This window comes from Aptenodytes forsteri, unplaced genomic scaffold (assembly GCF_000699145.1).
Source record: "Aptenodytes forsteri isolate BGI_AS27 unplaced genomic scaffold, ASM69914v1 Scaffold46, whole genome shotgun sequence".
Lineage (NCBI taxonomy): Eukaryota > Metazoa > Chordata > Aves > Sphenisciformes > Spheniscidae > Aptenodytes > Aptenodytes forsteri.
Genome location: NW_008794774.1, coordinates 770,335 through 791,029, shown reverse-complemented (window position 1 = coordinate 791,029; position 20,695 = coordinate 770,335). Strand labels below are relative to the sequence as shown.

At 35.8% G+C, this 20,695-nt stretch overlaps 1 protein-coding gene across 2 annotated transcripts in view; it reads right to left on the bottom strand.

Annotated features, from left to right (window-relative positions):
• Positions 1 to 14,754, bottom strand: part of KDM4C (lysine demethylase 4C) — a 303,658-nt gene extending 288,904 nt beyond the window's left edge. For both annotated transcript variants that reach the window (XM_009274270.1, XM_019470767.1), the window contains exons 1-3: positions 14,596 to 14,754; positions 5,928 to 6,103; positions 2,907 to 3,021 (exon numbers count right to left, since the gene is read on the bottom strand). In XM_009274270.1, the coding sequence (XP_009272545.1) occupies positions 2,907 to 3,021; positions 5,928 to 6,103; positions 14,596 to 14,739 (435 nt within the window). In that variant the 5' untranslated portion in view covers positions 14,740 to 14,754. The remainder of the gene's footprint in view (positions 1 to 2,906; positions 3,022 to 5,927; positions 6,104 to 14,595) is intronic.
• Between the last annotated feature and the right edge of the window lie 5,941 nt (positions 14,755 to 20,695).

The following is a 20,695-nucleotide window of genomic DNA, read 5'->3' as shown; positions in this document are numbered from 1 at the left end:
GGGAAGTGGTTGAGTCACCATCCCTGGAGGTATTTAAAAAGATGTGTAGATGAGGTGCTTAGGGACATGGTTTAGTGGTGGACTTGGCACTGCTAGGTTAACGGTTGGACTTTATGATCTTAAAGGTCTTTTCCAACCTAAACAATTCTATGATTCTATAAATACAAAACAGACATTCTGGAATAATCCAAATATCACAAGGGTAAACTTTGAATCATTGATGGTAGTTGTCAAATTTCAAAGCATGCATTTATAACTTTGTTCCTGTTCCTTTTTTTTTTTTTTTTTGTTTTGCTGTTCCATATAACACAGGCTTCATAACTTTGCCCCATCTTCCAAACCCCTCAGAATCTGTCATCCTCTGATCTAAGAAAAGCAAAGAATACTACAAGATCTATGATCTCTCTGGCACAATGCCAGCAAGGTGCTGGATTCCACAAATAACAATATTGTTTCTTAAATAATCTAAATAGTAAAAATTAAGGCTTCATCATGCTTCAGATACAGATGTCTCAATGTAAAATTGAACGTCACCATGTGGAAAAGAAAACATAATTAGTAAACTTTTAAACTAAAGAATAAGGACTTGTGTACAGAAGCATTTCTTGCTAATTTTGATGGCCCAAGTACATGTATACACCACACAGTCACTAAGTTCCTGGTGTTTTTCTACTTGGAATTCTGCCAGATATTTACCTTTCCGTATTAAATGCAACATCTATAATACACTGTTTTCTATAAAATGCATTTAATAAAAAGTAAGCATTTGGCTTTGTTTATCACAAATAGGCTGTTATGACAAATTAATCCCACCACCCCCTTTCTGCTGTAGGTTGCCCAAAACATCAGCTACTTGTATTCATCTCCTTTCCCCGAATAATGACAATCCTGAAGTAAACTGAATGAAGACATAAGAACAACCTCTAATTCAAAACAGAATCAAAAAGATCCTTTCTTAGCACTATCTTCAAGTGAAAACATGAAAAGTATTAGTTGTGCAAATACACCATCTGCTGGCCAAAAATTAACTTCGGCAAAAAAAACATTTTGAGCAGTGGCATCCATAACTTTCTCACCAACAGTTTGGTATCAGGGTATTTTCCTTCTTTTCCTCTAAACCCCACTGGGCTGTACACTGTGACATGGCTGTCACATTCACTGCTCAGTCTGTTCACACTCTTTCCTCAGTGTCTATTCACTTCACTAACATTTCTCCTTTGTTATTTGTTTATTTTTTAAATAATGCCCATTTAATCATAGCCATTAAGGCTTTTTTTATTCTACCTATTACTGTTTTCTTTCCCACTCCTTTATTCCCCACTCCCTGCAACTTTTAGTGCTTTGTCTCCTCTTCCTATGCACCCGACATCTGAGTTAGGATTGCTGAACACTGCTCTTCTCACTTCACCCTTTGCTTTTTTGACCTCACTTCCTCAGCGTGCCAATCTAATGAGAGAGTAATTCCATGAGAATGAAATCTCTGACCTTCTCTTTGACCAGCCAGCACTTCAAAATCGGATACTTCTGTGTTCTCTTTTCTTTGGAAACATTGCTCATGCAACACTAACCTTAAGATACTTAAGACCAAAGAAAACACAATCAAAACAAAGTGTACATTTGTAAAAAGTGACGCCAGAAGGCATTATCTGCCAATATTAAAGAAAAAAAAAAATATCAGAGAAGATAAAGGGCAAGCTTCTATTTCTTGAAAGAAACACTGCTTTCCTGTGCCCCATTTTGGTCTCCACAAAGCAACAGCCATCTAGAATGTCTCCTCACCAAAACACCCCAAATCAGAATCTTCAATTATTTTCTAAATCATTTTTATACAGCTATTTGGACACACAGTAGAATTTGGACTTGCTGCTTTCTCTAAACAATAGACCACGGGACATTTATAGCTATCTTTCAAAGATCACATAACCTAGTGCAAAAATTGAATTGCCTTAAGCCATCTTGGCTGATCGTATTTATCTTTGGACAGAGTCTTCAAGTAATTTGTCTTTTGTGAAGAAATATGAAACATTAGCAGAGTCTCAAACCATCTGCCACTGGGAAATTCTACTTTTTTTTTTTTTAATGATTGGAGAAGGAAGTTACATAGAACGTGAAATAACTCAAGAACTCCACACACAGTAGATTCTTTTGGAGAGAAGTATACCCTGTATTTTTTAAATCCTTAAATCTTTTTTGAAATGCTAGCATTTCTCCTGTTAGTCTCATTACTTAAATAATCCTTTCAAAATCTATTTCCTATAGCTACTTACATAGCCTAATTGATATCAATGCATATTCTGTAATTCTTTGGATAATGAGATCTGTGTTAAGAGTCCCTTTTTATCCATGGAGATCTTGGCAAGTAACCAGCAAAAATCATTTCCTTAGGAAGTTTTCATTTTGTCTATTTTAATTCAGAGGTACACAGTAATTGTCATCACATTTCCAGGAAACTGCAGGCATTCCAAGCATGTATAAAGTACAGCTATCAATCTTCCTCAGTGAAAGACAGAGAAATAAAGTATTTCACCTTTTAATTTTAACGTAAAAGTTATTTAAAATATCACTAAATTTTGACAGAGGTACACAGATAACATGCATACTGAAATGTTAACAAACAAATAAATAAATAGAAACGAATCTCAAAGTTCTGGAGAGTTCAAAGTGAAGAAGGGGAAGAGTCTTATGATCAGGAAGAGTAGAAGTATCCTACTGTCTAAGGACAGAACTGTCTGACTCTCGCAGAGGTAGAGTTACTTTCAGCCTTGCTTGGACTCTTTAAAGTGAGTAACACAAAGATTTCAAAAGAAAGACAGATTCTCACTCACAAAGCAAGAATGTATCCTCTAAGTATAGTACCCTTTAAAAGAGGGCTGGAAGAGATAAACTTCATAAAAAGCTATGCATACTTCATCATAAATGCTCCCATTGATATCTGCTCCATAAATTGGTGCCACAAAAGTCAAGTTCTTCCAGTATTTACGTTCCAGATCTTCATAATCTATGTATCTTGGGGTGCAGTATCTGCAGAGGAAGAGGTAGGCAAAGGTTCAGCATAGTCTTTCAACAACCACCTTGACAATGGACTATGCTTCTGATCCTGCGAACTGAATTCTAAGAGATCACTTTATTTCAAATTCACTGAAATAGAGGAATTATTAGTTGTCCTGAATTCTTAGTTTCATGATTCACCATAGCATGTAACCTCCTACCTGACAGCTACAGTAACTGAAGTCATACACCTACCCATACAACATTTTCTTCAGTCTCCAGCAACTAAACAGCACACATCTACTTACTGTCCTCAGGCTGAGGCCCTCCCTTTTGTTTCTCTTCCGTAAAAGACACACACAGAAAAGCCACTTAATTGACAAGTATTTGTTATTTTCCTGCCTCACTACCAGCTCTGCAAAGACACGGAGGTAGGTCCTGCACAAGCCTGTCTCAGAACAACTCAAATATACTAATTATGCCAAGTAGCAGCCCTGCCAGGCAAAAACAGTACTTTCTTCTCTTCTTCCTTCCCCAGAAAAAAACCTTTTGAGAAAAGATGTAATGTTGCAAACAGCTGATACCAAAAATTCTATCGTGCAGTGAAAAAAAATATTTAAGGGAATTTTTCTTTTTACTCCTTTAGTGCAGCACAGGGCACCATACTTTTATATGCATAAATATATTTATGTATATACTTTTGGAAGGTTACTCAAACCTCATGTAAAATCTTGTGGGGACACAACACAAGCACACTACCATAGAAAACGTCCATCAATAGCTTTTGCCTCAGGATCCTTTGTCAGGCCTCTGTTCTCATATATTTAGGTCTGCAGAAAAGAAAACTTGCTCCCCAATTACCGCAACTCTGAGAAGTAAAGTTTCACGTTAGCACTGACAACTTACTACACTTGAACTACTGGAAAGAAAATCCAAACATAGAAGAATTAAGTAGACCAGGTACATTTACATCGTGTGATAACACAAAACAGAGACAAGCAAGTTAGCAAAACACATCTTAACCAAAGCATTCTCAGCAATGGAGTTGTTTCAATTATTTCTCATGATTGTATTTCTGCTTGGCACTGAGTAGTGTGGATACATATACTCAGTTACCATAACACAAATATCTTGATTACAGGATGCAGGTATGCCTGTATTTCCCAGAGGTCAAGGTGGAGAAGCACTTTGGTTCAATGGTGAATGATGAATTGCGAATACCTAAACAAATAAACATCTAATGCAAAAATGCATTAGACTGAGCACACACAATCCTTTCAAAGGCAACTATGATTTTAGATGTTCATGGCCCTCCTCTCTTTCCCAAAAAAAAGGGGTAACATCACAATACTCAAGAAAAGAGTCTTTAACAGTGAAGTCTTCTTCATTAAGGAACAAAATTATTTTTATGGGAGAACAGGGGCTCTCAGCTACTTAATAGTTCAAGAAATACAGACTGCATTAAGAGTGTCATAGGAGGTTATATGACACATTTTCTCCAGAGCAGAGATGAATATTTAGGAAGACCTACAGCTAGTAATAGATAAGAAGCCCTCCTAACTGTTCTTAACTTTACCTATGAAATGAAGTTGTAAAGTAACTTCAGTAAAAAACATGGAAACTGAAATCAGAAACAATTCCAAAATATCTTCCATGATAAAGAATATAATAAACTTAACTAACATCATGATACATATTAAAACCTTCACAGTATTTTTGCATTATCAAACTATTTTAAGAAATCAGTGTTTCTCATTTTATCATGGGTTAATCGAATGTAAACTTTTCAACATATAAACATATATGAACAGGTATCATAGAAAATGACATCAGATACCATACAGGTTTTTTATTTTATTCTCCCCTCTAACAGTTACTGAACAAATAATTTTCAGAACTACAAAATAGGTTCCCATTCCCACTTACCAGAGGAAGACAATTTTAAGTGTGATAACCTCAATTTTTCACAAGTAATATACAGGCAGAAACATACCGATCCTTTTTAATTGAAAGGAGGAGATCAGTTTTGCACTTTTACAAAGGAATGAATATTACGGAACATTTGCTGAGGAGCCTCTTTAAAAGCTTTTCATGTCCTAGTTTTCCCTGATCTTGGTAACAGCTTCTCTTCTTACCTCTTAATTTCTTAAATTAACTTATGAGAGAAACTTTCCTTCGAACTAGGGCAGTGTTGCCTGCCTTCATTATATTCAAGTATCTTTTCTCTCTAGGATCCTTTGACTCACCTTCCAGAAACTATTTCCAGTCAGTTTTGAGGAAATAGTGAAGTAGAATTTATTCTTTTTAGGTGGCCAAAAGGAATGGGGAAGAATTCCTTCCATCACTTCCCTCTTCTTGGAATGCCCACCAATTTGAAACTTTTTAGCATAGTGCCGAGCCCTTCATAGACTTTTTTTCCCCTCCCTTAATATCCACCTTGCCATAACCAGAACATAGAAATTCTCTAGGTGCAGTTGAGTTCTCTTAGATTAATGTAAAAACTTCTGGGCAAGTTAAAAAAGATTTTGGGTTTTTTTCAGAATTACATAATGATTGGCCATTCCAGTATCTAGGCCAAAAAAAATAATTAAATATTAAACATTAATAAGTATACTCAAAATAAAACTCAGATATAAGCCTGTATCATCTTCATTATTTTCAACATAAGCGTTTATTAGAATAGAAAGAAAAAAAGGTAGACAGAAAGCATCATGACTCAGGTTTTTCAGATGCTTTCTTGCTGCCATGGCACCAGATGCTTTCAACAATAGAAACACAAACAAGATTCATATTGTGGTACCCTTCCACAACTGAGTAGACAGGAAAACCTCTACTGAGTAAGTGAAAAAATCACCAGCTGCCTAGCACAATTCAAAGAAACCACAATATGGGAACAAATAAATATTTGTCTTCCTAAGCAAGACAAAGTATATACATACTTGTCACTGTTGGCCAGCTGCTTGAACTCCTTCACTGTCATTGGCTTTTTCTGAATGTTGTACTGTGTGAAGAGCCCTGACTGGCCAGTGACCATCTGCTGAATTGGAGCAGGAATCACCAAATCTTCAATATCATTGTAATGTTTTCTTGGCTTCCACTCCTTCGGTGGGACAACCTTTAAATTCAGAAATAAATAACAGGACATCAACAGTTGCAATACCAATTCAAAACATTCTGGAAAAAATCAAAAGAAGTCAATTATGCCCACATGATCAAATGAACGCTTGCTTACTAGCTGTTTCACAATAACTAACTGACCATGTAAGTGCTCATAGATAATGCAGAAACAAATTCAAAATGGGCGTAGTATTACCTCAGTTCACAAGCAGCAACTCACTAATCTACAGCAATTCAATCATGTGCAACTATGCAAACATACATATGTATAGAATCATAGAATCTTGAGGTTGGAAAAGACCTCCAAGATCATCGAGTCCAACCATCGACCCAACACCACCATGCCCACTAAACCACGTCCCTAAGCGCCTCATCTACACGTCTTTTAAATACCTCCAGGGATGGGGACTCAACCACTTCCCTGGGCAGCCTGGTCCAATGTTTCACCACTCTTTCAGTAAAGAAATTTTTCCTCACGTCCAATCCAAACCTCCCCTGGCGCAACTTGAGGCCATTTCCTCTCGTCCTATCACTTGTTACTTCGGAGAAAAGACCAACACCCACCTCGCTACAACCTCCTTGCAGGTAGTTGTAGAGAGCGATGAGGTCTCCCCTCAGCCTCCTTTTCTCCAGGCTAAACAACCCCAGGTCCCAATTCTTACAGTTAAAAAGGTCATGCCTTCACAGTTTCATGATGTTTTCTTCATGTCCTCAACTGAATATTTTACTACAAAAAGTTCTTGTTAGTTCTGATTTGGTTTAGAAATGTGACAAAACAGCTTGCTTTTAGCTGAGCTTTCATACAAGTGTGTGGGAGTCGACATATATAAATCTCATGTTGAATAAGTTATTTTATATCTTCCTCTTCATTCTCTCTCTCCCCTTCCCCCTTTTTAAAAAAATAAGCATGGTGCTGCATGGGGTTGTTGTGGCCGAAGTGCAGGACCCGGCATTTGGACTTGTTGAACCTCATACAGTTGGCCTGGGCCCATCGATCCAGCCTGTCCAGGTCCCTCTGCAGAGCCTTCCTACCCTCGAGCAGATCAACACTCCCGCATAATAACAGAACAGACAAATATTTTATAATCAGAAAGCCTTATAATTCACAAACACTTCGTACTCCATGATATAAAATTGTTATCCTCAATTTAAAAAAAAAAAAAAAATAGTCATACAAAAGATTGACAGTCCCCTGTCTAAATTTTATTTGGTGTGAACAGTATGAATAACTTTATTTCCTACTGAAAAATGAAAAAATTACAGCTATTTTAGAGAGCTTTAGATTTTAGAGTCTGTTTAACTTACTCCCCATAAAACTGCAGGGTACAACCCTATTAGAGTAAGAGTTTGCACTAATTTAGATATACTAGTTTTTATATTAACATGATTTAAACCTCACAATTAAAGATTAAAGCTATATGCAGATTAACCAATTGTAAATTAACACTTTTATTTCAAATACCGCAGAATTGCCCAAAGTCTACGAAAAGTCCTCAGCAGATTCTAAAGTGTTAGCAATAAAGTCATGAGGAATTTCAAAGACGACTGTAGTCATGCCAGTGTTCTTTAGCAGGCTGTGTAATTTTGAACATTCCTTGCATGCATTATTTTATCTGAAAACAGAAAACTCTCGAAATTTGAAATTGCAACAGTTTTAAAACAGAGCAACAGACATTTTTAATATATATTTTTGTTTTGGTTTTGAACTTTTACTTGCCCAAAGGCCCAATGATATGTTCTTTGAACCACTAATTGTATTCATTCTTTTCTGTGGTGCTTAAATCAAATTTTCACAAGCACTGGCTTGGAAACTTTTAAAGTAACATACAACAAAGTAGGATGGCTTTCATAAACATGCATCTACCACGTACAAATTACGTTACTTGAATAATTAATTCACATCTTAGAGGTAGCCTTTACACTAGCCTAGCTAGGCTGTTCCTCTAACAAGCATTTCAGGATTCCACACAATATTGTCCATTAGAGATTTTGCTATTACATCACTCTGAGAAAGTAAAAAATTCTAAAAAACAATACAGACAGATCCTGAGATCATTTGCTACCTTTGGGAAACAATCACAAATGGGCAAACTGTAATGCTAATGTACTCAAATAGTCCATCCCTCAAAGAAATCTGATCAAGACCATTCATGCTAGCAAGCACACACTAAAACAGAAACATCAAGCTGAAGAAAAGTTATCAGATAGTAACATACTTCCATACCTAATGTTTTTATTTTAAACATAAACAGGTGTTTTTATCCAGTTTTTACACAGATGCAACTCCCTCTCTTCCTTTTTTCCTTCTCAGCTGCCATGGGACTTCAGTTGTACAGGGACTACTTAGCAAGTTTCAGTGTTGTTTGCTTTTAGAGAAAAAAAAATAATCGAATCATCTTGCGATTCCTAGTTATTTCTTTCACACAAATCTTAAATTATATGCACGTCAACAAAATACAAAATGTTGGTTTGGAAGCAGAGAAGTCATGCATTCAGAATATATGCATAGAAATCAAATATGTGCACAGAGATTTCCATTTTCATTATTATTAAGCATGAATTTGTAGGTTTGGCTCCAATATATGAATACTGAAAAGCAAAATTTGCATTATCTTCTTTAATTCAAGGTCAGTGTGTTCTAAACAATAAAAATATTTTTGTGAATACAGGTTCAAAATATCCCCTTCCAGCTCACTGGAAGATGTTTATTATTGTTGTAATTAGAGTATTGGTTAGAGAAGTGAATTCTGTGGGGACTGATACGCTAAGCATCATTTTAAAAGAAAATAAAAATAAGAGTCCCTGCCCCAAAGAATTTGCATTTTCTAACAAAGGTCAGGGCAAGGACTGGAGATGTTAAAATATCATGTCCAAAGCAACACACAGCTAGTCAGTATCAGAGTTGGAAATAATGACTAGGTCTCTCGAGTTTTTACCGCTGACCTGTCCCACTGAAGCCTCTTCACATTCCCTGTAGTAAAAATAACCTCTTCAAAGTCAGACAAGTTAGGAAGCAACCTAGATCAAATTCATCAGCCAAGCTGTTCAATCCTCAAATATAAAAAAGGAAAAACCTAAGGCAAGGCTTTCTCATTTTTATATATATATATCTATATATAAATATAGATATTAACAAACATCCTAAGCATATTAACACTGTCTAGTGTTATTTAGCGTGATATATATTCAGTTTTAGATAGGGATGTCTTAGTTATACCATTCAGTCTCTTCCATGGAGGCTGCACATTAGTACAACTGAGGTTATTTCAGAGTGCTAGCAACGCATAAATTTCTGTTAAATCCTCTTTCATATGCTGGTAATCTCCTGTTCTACATTTGATTCTGAATGGCACTGGCTACTATTTCTATGCAGCTCCTTCTGCCCCAGCTCTTCTGAAAATTGTTTTTCTTGTACTCGCCAACATTTATTTTCAGTATCATGTTCCAAAATTACTTTTCTACTTGCCAATGTGACTGCAAATTAATTTAACTATTTTGCTCTATATAAATGCAGTTTGAGTCTCCAAAACACTTCTTATTCAAGTAAAGAGCAACTAATCTACCAGTGTGCCTTGTTTTTCATTTGTTCTATTGCTTTCATTCCTTATTTTCCTTTTTAAGTATAGGATCCTCTGTTACAGTAAGACTAAAATACATTATCTATGCCTAAAGCTCATTCCAGACTTTCAAAAACCTGATAGAAATTTTTTAGCCGATTTGCTCCAGGGATGCCACAGTATATTATCTGCTCTGGAAATGGTTTAATGTTGTTTGTCTACTACCATAATCATTTGCTTCAGGCATAGTATTAGGAACATTTTTTTTCTCTCTTTTTTTAACATTTTATTCCCTGCACTGCCCCCCCCCCAATATGTGCAAAACTTACAGTCATTTTATCCCATTTTATCCCCATTTCCATACACACATTCTTCCACACACATAAGAGGTCTTCTCCCCTTACACTTTCACATTTAACCTGAAGTGTTGGGTATGCCTACTCTGCTTATGACCTCTGTTTAGAGGTTAAATTACTGTTTCTGCATATGCATATAGCTCCTCTAGTAGTCTTTATTCTCTTTGCATTCATACTTGAGTATGAATGATCCTCTATTTAATACATATTAGGTCCTAAGTTCATTTTATATTACTATCAAAACAGGGGAAAAAAAATTTATTCTTGTTATTTTAAATCCAATTTCCAAAACTCAGAAAATGTCCCTTAAACTTTTGCAGTATGTATTATTGACTTGATAAGATTTGTTTTAAAAATACTTAGTTGGTTTATTTTTTATATATACATGTAATTTTTATGAGATATATAAAAAAATAGTGAAAATCGGAATATAAAAAGTCTCAAGACAACTGAGTAATATGTAGCAACTAACCGACAGGCTGAAAACAGCTAAAGATGCTTTAACTGCTATTCTGGTATCAAGCAGAAGAAGGGGAAAGCAGACCTACACAGTATGGTTAGAAGGACCCTTCCTCAGTCACAGTACACCTGAAACATGACGAATGTAATTAATCATTTTTAAAAGGTTTTGGTATGCTTTCTTGTATCATAGACATTATTCCCCAGGTGTTCTGTAAACCCACATCAGCAGATATCCTACATGCATAAAAACACAGATATATAAAAATATCTTTTGTGCTCCTGGGACTATCACATCTTAACAATCTGTACATGGAGAAGAGCTTCCCCAATGGTTTTGAAATAAGAGACATGGAATAGGAATTAAATCCTAGGTGTATGGCCAAAAAATGGAGATACACACATTTTCAATCATGTAAGCACAGGGATATTAACTTCAAACAAGCCAAATTATACTATGCAAAATATCACAAATCCCTGACTACATGGCCAAATTCTGCCCTATCAGATACGTTCCGTTTTAGTGACTTCAACAGTATGAAACTCCAAGTGCTATGAGAGTAGCGACAACCTCTGTAAATCAAATCTTGGAATAATTTTTAAGACTCTGCTAATTTCTAGTTTCTCTTAATTGCATGTACATGTACAATTTGAGAGAACAGTAATTTGTAGCCAAATTTTCCCATTCCTACTACTTGATAATGAGATCTAATAATCATCTCATTGACAGATGATGTTAATCAGAGAGCCAGAAAAAAATATCATTTCCTTTTTGAAAAAAATTGTATAGTCCAGATAAGACTACAAAATAAATAGCTGTAGTTTGGTATGGCAGCAACACTGAAAGATTCATCCTTAAGGAAAGCAGCTCAGGATCGCATCAGGAAAGAAAGTGGTTTCAATTTGTATTTAATTACATTTAAAAACAAAATAAAATGTTGCTTGAAAATTTAAAAATTAATACAGGTTTAAACAGTGTTAACTAGGGATATGCATCTAAAATTTACTATCCACTTCTCATACTAACCCTGAAAGCTGTCATATCTCTGAAGTACTTTGATTGTCACTTAAATTACTAGAATGGACTCCCCACTCATTTTCAACTCACTTATGGGATTCTAATCTACACCTTGCAGCATTACACTATGGTGAAGATGAAAAGACCACAGCTTAACCTCTGTTCTTCTGTTACCATGATCACCATTTTACAGATTGATTTTTGACTAGATTAGTGTTAAAGTAAGTTAAATACAGTATAAGCCTGCATCCATTCCACAGCCAACATCTGCATTATACTCTTTAAAATACTGAAACACCTGGTGGATATCACTGTTGCATCTAGTATTTTAAAAAAGTAAGTTTCACATATTCATGTGCCTAACCTAAAAAGAGAACTACTACTTTGGCCCATTACAATGGTCCTTTAAGGTGTTTCAACTTCAAAACAATGTTTACAGGAAACAAAGTTTACATATTAAGTGCCACTTTTTTTAAAATGACAGCATATTTTATTGATATTATGTCATCCTTTCAGTAACAAGTGAATATTCAGATCATACACATTTCATATATGTAAGAATTAAGCTCATGCTTGGTTAAGGCAGAACATTATGTCTATCCAGAATCTTCACAAAGATATCTCCTTAAAGAGTGAGAGTGAGAGAGGGAGGGAGGGGGAAGGAGAGGGAGAGGGTCAGAAGGAGGGGAGCAACACTAGGAGTTAGGATACGACGATGACAGCAATATTGCAGAAATTTTAAATTATACAATAAAGGCAAAACTATATCATATTCTTTCCTAATGTTACTATGTCCGTTGCTCTCCTCAGGACATCCTCAATGGCTCTCCCCTTTTCTCCTACACTGGCTGCACATGGAGGTTTAATTGCTGGCTGGCAGGAAAGGAACCAGAACCAGAATCAAGATAAGGAACCAAAACAGAACAACAACTAAAGCCATATTCATGTCTCAAAAGAAATCTGAAGACTATTTCCAATAAGACAAATTCATTACCTTTTTACACTTCCTACTGGCTGAAATTTTGCAATGAAGAATGCCAAGAGATGGAAAAGTCTCCTTTTCCAGTTATCCTAAAGTTCACACACACAAACGACTAGTACACTGGGCTCAAACCATGATGTATTTTAGTCCAACAGTTAATCTTAAGTAGCCTCAGAGGAGCACTTAGCACCATGTATCAGGAAGCCACTGGCCAGCGTTCCCAGCTGCTTAAATCCCTGACAGAAGAGAAGCAGCACAAAAAAAAATGATGGAGAGTAACTGAAGCTCTTATTTATTATGAACATCTCAGAAATAAGAACAGAAGTTTGCATAGGCTTTTTAAGGATTATAGTATTGTATTTGATGATACAACTCCTGAGAATTGTCAGAGGTAAACAGATACCCAGTTTTTAAAGGAAAATTAAAAATAAGGTACTTCCCCCCCTCCCCCCAAACGAAGAAGCTTCTGGTTTTGAATACTATCAAATGAAAAGATTAGTTGCAGTCTAGGACAGACATAGCCATGATAAAAAGCGTATCACAAATATTCTTTTTAAACAAAACTAGTTCACTTTTTTTTAGGGGGGGGGTTCCCAAACATATTACACACTAATCCTGGCTCATGTAATAGCTTCCTCATACAGCCAGAGAAAGCAAGGAGTACAATTTATGCATACCTGTCTTTGTTTTATACACAACATACCAAAGAAAGCAAGCACATTATATATAAATAAACAAATTGAAAAAGAAGATTAATATCATCTCAGTGGCTGGTCATAAGGCACTTTCTATTTCTTTGGCTAGATCCCCATGAAACAGGATTAGAAACTACCAACAGTTGAAATAAAGATATTTACATAAACAAATGAAAATAAGATTTTTTTAATGTTGAGTCCATGTACATAATCCACAGAATGATACTTAGCTAGAATCTCCTGCTCACAAACATGTTAATGATGTAGATCTGTTAGGCAACAGATGTCTCCATGATGAATTTGCTGTTAAGTTTACTGTTCAAAATGGGAGGACTGCAATAGTTCATTCCCACACAAACAAATAGCTTCCATAATGTAGTTGAATATGTGAAAAATACGGCTCAGGCTTTCCTCTGTTGTCTATTTATCACATTTCTACTCCTGTTTGCAGAGAAGAGTTTGAAAATATGACCTATAAGTACTTCACCCTCAGAAATCAAAAAGCAAATAAATTACAAGGTTTTCAAAGTGTGAGGGGTTCAGTTTTGCTTTGTTTTACAGGAAGCAGGGAAGAGGGAGTGGGCAGGGGGAAACGAAGAATTGCAGGTTTTGTTTCCTCTTCTCTCAATTTTTACATGTCTTGACTCTGCAACATTAGCTCAAAAAAAAAACAGTGATGAAGACAGCTATTCCCACTGACCACTTACAATAACTAAGCTAGGATTTCTAGACCTGCACTGTGTCCTGCTGGTTTGAAAAGTGACAAAACAGATACGGCACAAATACTTACATGATGTAACACTAAATTACATCAGACTTAATCTCTGACAATCACCCTCCGTTAGGGGAGGAACACCTGCTGTAAGATCCTGGATATACCATTGTTCAAAGGGCAATGCAATGGTAGTTAGTGTACCTCCAATTCTCATTAACAAAAAGATAACACGATCACCATTAAAAAGAAAATTATTTCCACTCAAGCAGTGCCTCACTATCTTCATGCATAATCCCACTACAGTCAGTGGGTGTATTTGCTCCAGTAAAGTTATACACAACCCTAAAAGCCATGTTCAACATCTGGTAGATCAGGACTTTCCAATTTATACTGTGAACTCCCTATTCTGCTCTGATTTGCCTAAAACTAGTTTAAATCTGCCTTAAGAAGAGATCCTCTTTTGCTATTGTAAACATGGAAACAATTGACAGAGAGAAAACAGTATACATCATCTTCATTAGTTTGCATGAAACATAAGAGATACCAAAAAGCTCTTTCTTAAAACAGTAACAGATCAGTATCTATTCATTGAAAATCATTTGGAAAAAATGTTAAATACTAAAAAGGTCAGTTCTGCAATCAGCAAAATACAAATATAGGGAAAACAGGTATTGGGAACAATTTTCCTTCTACATTATAGATGTTTACCTTTGCAACTCCAGCCCTATGAGCACCTTGTGATTCCATGTACGCTAAGTATTTGTTGAACTCCCTGAATTCATCCATCGAAGGCCTAAAAGTCATGATTTTGCAGCTTGGGTTTGGAGGACTATCTGAGATGACAGCAGCCATTGTGGTTCACTTCCAATCCAGCTTTAAAAAAAAAAAAAAAAAGAAAAAGAAAAAAAAATAACATACACTGAAGAGAATAATCTGTAAAACAAATTCTGAGATTCGACATACATGTTTCAAACAGGAAAAAAGCTCCAAAATCCTCTGCTCATGACAGCATAAAAGGCACAAAACAAATGTTTACTTTTTCTCCTTACTCCTTTAAGAATACTCAGCCGTTACCCAGCACAAACACTATCATGAGTGACATTTATACAGTCCAGTCCCTACCTCTGTTTTTATGGCACATTTTCTCAAGTTAACCTTTAACATCATACTAGCATCTTCCTGTGTTGATCCATCTGCAGGTTGCTGCATTTCTCTGTCTAGAGATTTACATGACACAGGCACAATCTAGAGTAACAAAGCCACGCATTTGATAAAATATCACTATTCCCATTTAGTGCATGGAGAAAACTGATTACTCACTTCCCACTCACAGTGCAAACATAGAGAAAGAGCACCTGGATTTCCTAACTCTCACACCAGCTGTGTAACAACAGGACTGTATTACCCCTCATTCTCTGAAACCTCTTCAACAGAAACAAAGCATGCAAGTGATACACATAAAGACAATCAGCATTTCCTCTAATTTCCATTTCTACATTGAGGATGACTAAAAACAAAGTCATATTTCAGTTTCATAGCAAGATACAGTACTCATGAAAGGACTGATCTTTAGGCAACTGACAGATATATTTTAGCTTCAGCAGGTGTTGCAATTGCCAACTATACATCACCATGTGCCATCTATTGTTCACAAAATTCTTCCTTCATCTTACAAAAAAGCTCATCCTAGAATACAAATAACTCAACTGTGACTAAGTCACTAAAAATGATTTTGCTTTCCTGAGCATATAATTTAACTCATTCCTCATTTTATCCATCTGCAAAATGCATGCAACCATGTTTTTTTATGCCACACACTGTCACCATAAGTTTTGCTTATATGTCAGTGTATTAGCCACTAATTTCATTAGCTTCATGTCCCTTCTAGCTTGGTATGAATCACTGCACAAGAAAGCTATAAGTGGAAGATGCCATTACGTCTTTCCATGTTTCACTCTCCTACTGGTATTTCAACACTTAGCCTGCTTTTTGTGCCCTTATTTTTCCTCTCATTTTGCTTCCCCACTTCACCCAGCACACCAGTCTCCATTCTTAATTCTATTAACTTCTAAAACACTATGTAATTCTCTCAAGAGCTTTGTGGAATTCAAGAGTCCTACGTACTTTCTCCCACCAATTCCTACTTTTGCTCTTTCTCTCACATGCAAAAATTCAGTTATAACCTACCAAATCATTAAAGCAAGAGAGCATAAAATATAGTCCAGTATAAGAGCTAAGAGGCCTTCAGAGGTTCTTTTGCAGACAAGAACATAACTACTAAGATGCCATTCTAAAGTAAAATCCACACTGCAATCATACTATCACTGTCTTAATTATTCCACTTAGGTGTATATATAACTACCTATTTTGTGATATTACAGAGCTGTACAAGCTGATACATAAAACTTCCAGAGCTTTTATATTTACTACTACACAATGAAAATGTGCAAGACATTAGTAAATACAAAGTTATAGAAACAAGTGCAGTATGTCCACTTAGGCTGCACATTATAAAATAGAAAGACAAGTAATATATATGCAGGGGTTTTTTACAGTTATTTTAAATCCCTAATATCAACATTGTAATCAGCCATTTTCTGTCTCCCTTGCAAGACAGTACTGCATGTTAACAAGGTTGCCCATGACTATCTAGAAAAGCAGATGATAATGCGAATAAATGAGAAGACATACTCCAGTCAAATTAGCATGCATTAGTACTTTGCATAACACTGCAAGAAAGAAGCTTTTTAGCTAATCATGGGAAAGCTTTAGTCAAACTAGCTCAAGCTATGAGCCTGATCCAATAAGCTGCAAAGCCTGCCCATAAAGCTTGAATTTCTTGGTGACCAAGTAGTTTGCCTGTGTCTTGAAACATGTCTGATTAAACAGCACAAAATTTAGATAAAATGCAAGCATGTAACTTGTCCAAAGTTGCCAGCTCAAGAGCCGATAGCTGGGTTAAAGAATTTGATTCTCCTTTTAAAAAGTTTATAGCCATTGTCAGGCCTTGTCAAAAGACCTTCAAATCATCAGCCAGGAGTATATTAATGCTACATTCGTCTTAATACTACAGAAGTGTAAACATGAGGTCAGCAAAGTTTAATCATCCACATCTATGTCAATATGCAGCCTGAGAAACCTAATGAACTTAATTCAAAATGTCAAAGTACAACACTAGAAAAGCTCATATACTCACAGCAGGACGAAATCTCATTAATGCTACCAGTATTTACATAATCCAAGATGCAAACGCATTTCACCAGTTATGATAACAGGGGGAAGTGTTTTTTAAACAAATCCTGTAATATTTAAACTGCATAGCTTGTATAAACATAACAAACTTGATACTTTGATATGTACATTAACTACCAGAACAAAAAGGTGATAGAAGACTACAACAAACTTCTCAGGGGCTGCCAAAGCAAAAGAAAAAAAAACAGAAAAGAGAAGAAGAAAGAAAAGAGTAACTTTCTGCATGTTTTGACATTAGTAACTACGGCCAGATATGGGAAGAGTTAATTACCTACATATACAGAACAGAAGTGTACTATATTACATGCTTGATCACGCACTCTATTCTGCATGACTGTTTGGTAAGTGCAGAATCTACAGGATTGTTTCTTCTATATCCTAAGAAAAGGAAAGGACCTCTATACCCCACCGCAGCCAACTGAATCTCAACTACCCAAATGAGTACCAGGCAGCTACAATTTCCAGCCTCCCCTGTCAAAACAGTGGACCGCTTTTTGTAATACCTACACCTTACCATGCTGTTAAAGCTGTCAGGATACTAAATATAATTTAGTGGTGGAAGAGTTATCTGTTAAACACTATTCTTCCATGAAGAATCCTCCACACCCTCACAAGAACACAATATATTATACCCAGAATTGGAAAACATCTTCCAAGTTTCATTTATTTGATACCTAATATAGAAATCCAAACTAGCAATTCTGTTTAATCAAATTACAAGCGTGGCACTGATTCACACAACTAGAAAATACTCTTAAAACAGAATGAAACACACCAAAAAAACAGCTTGTGTTAATTTGCAGTTGGTTAAAATGCACAAAAACCTGCAGTCTTCACTACATGAAATCAACTTTCGGTATTACAGTATTCTCCCTCTGCCTTAATACTAAGCTGTCAGATCTCCTCTGAAGGCTATCCACTTCTTTTTGCTTCCAGTGTAAAATGAACTAACCAGTACTTTGAGTTCCACCCCTCACCAGCAGGGAACCAAAACTTTCTGGCTTTAAACTGCACAAGACCTGACACAATTGTTCTTCCAAATATGCTTCGTGGGAGGCATCTCTTGACTGCCAAATGGTGCCCACTTCAGCCCCCGTACTGAAAGCACTGCCGAACAAGAAAGGAGAAAAAATGCAGCCAGCTGTATCTGCTCTGCTACACACAAAATGATTAGCTAACATGGAAAAGCACTAAATAATTATAGGCCATTTGTGCCATACTTGCATCATAAAATAAGTGCGTTCATATTTTGGAAGATAGATTATTTTATTATTTCTGTGTGTTCAATATATAAAATATCAATGTCCACAACCCAAATTAAACAAATTACATAAAGCAAGCTCCAGTAAAGGAGAAAATGAAGGAAGACAGGAAGAAAAAAGAACAAATCTTTGAAGGTCATCACTTCTTACAGATAAATTAGTTAAAACACTCTCTTTTTCTTTTCTTGCAAATTTTCACCCATACTATGTGACAACAAACATTTGAGGAAGAATTAATTCATCCTGAGAAAATTTTTTCAAATAACTAAGAACAAGAAAATAAACTTGTCCAGAGAAAGGCATGCACAAAAAGCCACAGCATTTTGTTGAGGCTGATCTGAAAGAAAATACAAAATAAACTATCTGAAAACCGCTGTCAGACACAAAAGTTTTCAATTTAAAAAACAAGACAGAGCATTCACATTATAAAGTACTAGCCACCATTTTTTAGGAATCATTCAATAATAACACTTTATTGACAAAACTTGACTATTGCCTATTTCATGTACCTGGCTTACATCAGGAATTCCAAATCTGTTATTTATGTTATTTGATCATATTAATTGTTAAAATAAATGTATAGACCACAATGGTTTGTATTTGTGATATGAGGCATTTATAAGCCAAATCTCATGGTTAGGCATGTATTCATCAGACATTCAGCAGTCATCAGGAAGAATCAATTAAGTTTAAAAATGTTAGGAGTATTAAAGTATTCAATCGATTATAAAAACTTAAGAAACCAGGAATCTGGATCGGTAACCATATTCTGAAGCTCCTAAAACCATATCAATTTGAGTATAAAGCTCTAAGTAGTTTGACAAACTTCACTGCAAGTTTGCATTTCTATGTCTTGGTACTACCCTTACAGCAACTATTTCCAAAAATATAAAAATCACCTATTTTGAACCCATAAATATTGAAATGAAAAATGACCTGAATTCATTCCACAGACATTCCTCTCCCACACCAGACTCACAGCATGAAAAAACATCTTGAAATAATTGATTTGGGACAAAAGGCAAGAAGGAAAAAAAAATTTTTTTTTTTTTTAATTTGCAACCCATGTTTCAAGAATTTTTACTTTCTTTTTAATGAAAACACAGGTATGAAGCCCGTACTCCTAGTTGGAAGCAGCATTTAACAGCCTTCAGCAACAGCAATAGCAAGTCAGACCTACCAAGTTTCCACAGTTGCTAACAGCAGATATCTAGAAAAAAGTAAGTGTAGGCGTAGATTGTAATTATACTTTTCCAGAATACAATCTCAGCCTTCAGCAATGTACAGATCAAGGAATCCTTAGACAAAGAGGATATTATTGCATTTTGTGGACTTTGACGGATTTTTTTGCCCATGATTTTGAACCTTTGTAGGCCTTTAATGTCCAAAACATCTCATGACAAAGCATTCCACAATCAACAATCTGCTAAGAGATATATCTCCTTCTGTACGTTTTGAGTATTTCACATTTTAGTTTCATCTGACATCTCATGTGCATACTGGGAACAGTCATCTATCTGCTCATATTTACCTTCAGACCCCACATGACTTACAGATCTTTATCATGGTTTCCCAGTCATCTCTTTTCTAAGCTGAAGACTCCTACTCTCCTCACAGATAATCCATTCCATATTTCTGATCACCATTGCATCCTATTTCTGGACCTTTACCAGTTACAGTAAATTACTTTTAGTCAGGGGAAAGGGGTACCAAAGCTGTAAGCACTATTCAAGATGCAAGTAAACCATGAAATCACACAATGGTGTAACAACATTCTTAAATTTGGGTGTCGTCCTCACAGAGACCAGAAAGCAGTTTGGCCTAGATCTCAGTTTTTAAAAAGCTAATTTACAAGCACCTAAAATTTCACAAAAACACTCATTGCTAATGAAGCCTATAATATTGCTGGGGATACAAATAGCAGGTGGTGGATGTGAACTGCTTCCTGATTAAGCACTTCTGAACAATTCTGCCATTTCTGCCAACATGCATTTCTCAAAAAAACTCCCTAACTATATAGCACATTATTAACTGCCTTTACAGATCTCCTCCCAAAAGATACCCTTATACCCTGGATTTCAAAACTCTTTAACATCAAAACACACATATTCTTTTCAGGGATATGCTATAGTAACAGCGATATTTTTCACAAGCCACCATTACATGGCAAATCCTTTATCAGATGCAGAACAAGGACAGGACAAAATAAACTGTAAATGAGTCTCTATAACCTGAGAAACAGAAAGATGTATTTTTCGCCCTTAAAGCTGCTTATGGTACACCTGAAGCTGTAT